This window comes from Lithobates pipiens, unplaced genomic scaffold, assembly GCF_037356315.1.
Source record: "Lithobates pipiens isolate NorthernLeopardFrog02 unplaced genomic scaffold, aLitPip1_a1.2 Scaffold_27, whole genome shotgun sequence".
NCBI lineage: Eukaryota > Metazoa > Chordata > Amphibia > Anura > Ranidae > Lithobates > Lithobates pipiens.
Genome location: NW_027507788.1, coordinates 33,611,266 through 33,613,003, shown reverse-complemented (window position 1 = coordinate 33,613,003; position 1,738 = coordinate 33,611,266). Strand labels below are relative to the sequence as shown.

The following is a 1,738-nucleotide window of genomic DNA, read 5'->3' as shown; positions in this document are numbered from 1 at the left end:
TTGGTGCAACCTCATCTTTTATAATTTACCAAAATTATGGTAATTTATTGTGTTTTCTTGCCATAAGATTCACGTTAGTGTGTTTTATTACTGAAATTTTGGTGGTAATATCGTATGATATAAAAAATTGTAACTACCACTATTTATTCTCTAGTGTGTCTGCTTTCAGAAAATATATAATATTTGTGCTTTTTGTGCAATCTTCAGGTCAAAAATTATTTTTTAAACATGTGTGCAAAATCACACAAACGCATCTGGCAGTGAAAAGGTTAAAGTAAAAAAACCTTCTGACTCTAGTACTACTTTAAAAACTTATTTGCTTGAGGCCTTTTTGTAATCACCTTCAAATCTTTGTGTGTATTTTTTAAATCACATTTCCATGTTTTGCTTTTTTAGAGCGTCACAACTTCACATCTGACCCCTGGTATATCTGGAAGAATGGAGACCAACATCACAGAAGAAACAAATGAATACTATACATATAAGTTCAGTAAATCTTACATTTTATACATGGTGGTTTTATGTGGGATATGTTTGCTGGGAATCACTGGAAATGGTCTGGTCATCTGGTTTGTTGCCTTCAGGATGAAGAAAACGGTCAACTCTTTTTGGTTCCTAAGTTTAGCTTTTGCCGATTTCATCTTCTGCCTTTTCCTACCCTTAACTGTCACTTACTTGGCCCTTGGCTATAACTGGCCATTTGGAGACTTTATGTGCAAACTTAGATATTTTGTGTTATATCTCAACCTGTCTGCCAGTGTAATACAGCTCACCATTATTAGCATTGATCGCTGCATCTCCGTGGTCTTCCCTGTTTGGTGTCGGAACCATCACACCGTGAGACTGGCTGTGAAAGTTATTCTTGCAATTTGGATTGTATGTCTTCTACTCAATGTATCTTACTTCATAAATGCACATGTATCTATACGTCATAGATCTTCTTTGGTTTGTTTTAAAAATTGGTCAATGCACAGTGTACAAGTTATAATAAGATTTATTGTTCTGTTTGTTATACCTTTTACCATCATTATCTTCTGTTACACTGTCATCTTTATGCGTATTCGAAAAAAACACACAACAACATCTACCAAACCTTTCAAAGTTATTGCTGCCGTCATCATTTCCTTCTTTATTTGCTGGTTTCCATACCATGTATTTTCCATCATGGATTCATATGTAAACTACACATTGTATAATAAACTCAGGCTTGTGATTTTCATAGGCAAACGTATATCAGTCGCTTTGGCTTATTCAAACAACTGTGTTAATCCTTTTCTTTATGTCTTCATTGGCCAACACTTCAAGGAAAAATTCTGGAGCTCCATTAAATCTGCGTTTGAGAGAACTTTCACTGAGGAGGCCAACCTGACAGATCCAAATAGAAACACATTTGTACCTGATCATGCAATAAGCCAAATGCGATAGAGTTGTTGCAATAAATATTTAAGGATTACTTTCCAACATTTTCAAATGAAAGTGCATTATCAATCCAATTTGTTTTTGGCAAGGCTTTTTTACCAGCAGGAAAGTAGGGGAATGCAGTTCCGGCACCTCCAGCGCTGAATGTATGTAAGCCCTTGTATACATGGTCAGAGATTCCTATCGGACCATTTTGTCGGATGTGTGTGGTCTCCATCGGACTGTTTCCGTCGGAGTATCCGACGGACCAAGTTTTCCAACTTGTCCGTAAAACTTTCAGACAAAATGCTCCGATCGGACATACTCCGATCATGTGTAG

At 36.4% G+C, this 1,738-nt stretch overlaps 1 protein-coding gene across 1 annotated transcript; it reads left to right on the top strand.

The window, feature by feature from the left end:
• The first annotated feature begins 438 nt into the window (after positions 1-438).
• On the top strand, positions 439-1,425 carry LOC143932945 (N-formyl peptide receptor 2-like). The gene has a single exon (XM_077455878.1). The coding sequence runs from the start codon at positions 439-441 to the stop codon at positions 1,423-1,425; it is 987 nt and encodes a 328-aa protein (XP_077312004.1).
• The last annotated feature ends 313 nt before the right edge of the window (positions 1,426-1,738 follow it).

What these genes read in the sequence shown, in the direction of transcription:
- LOC143932945 (XM_077455878.1), top strand. Translation starts at nt 439, where the DNA reads ATGGAGACCAACATCACAGAAGAAACAAATGAATACTATACATATAAG.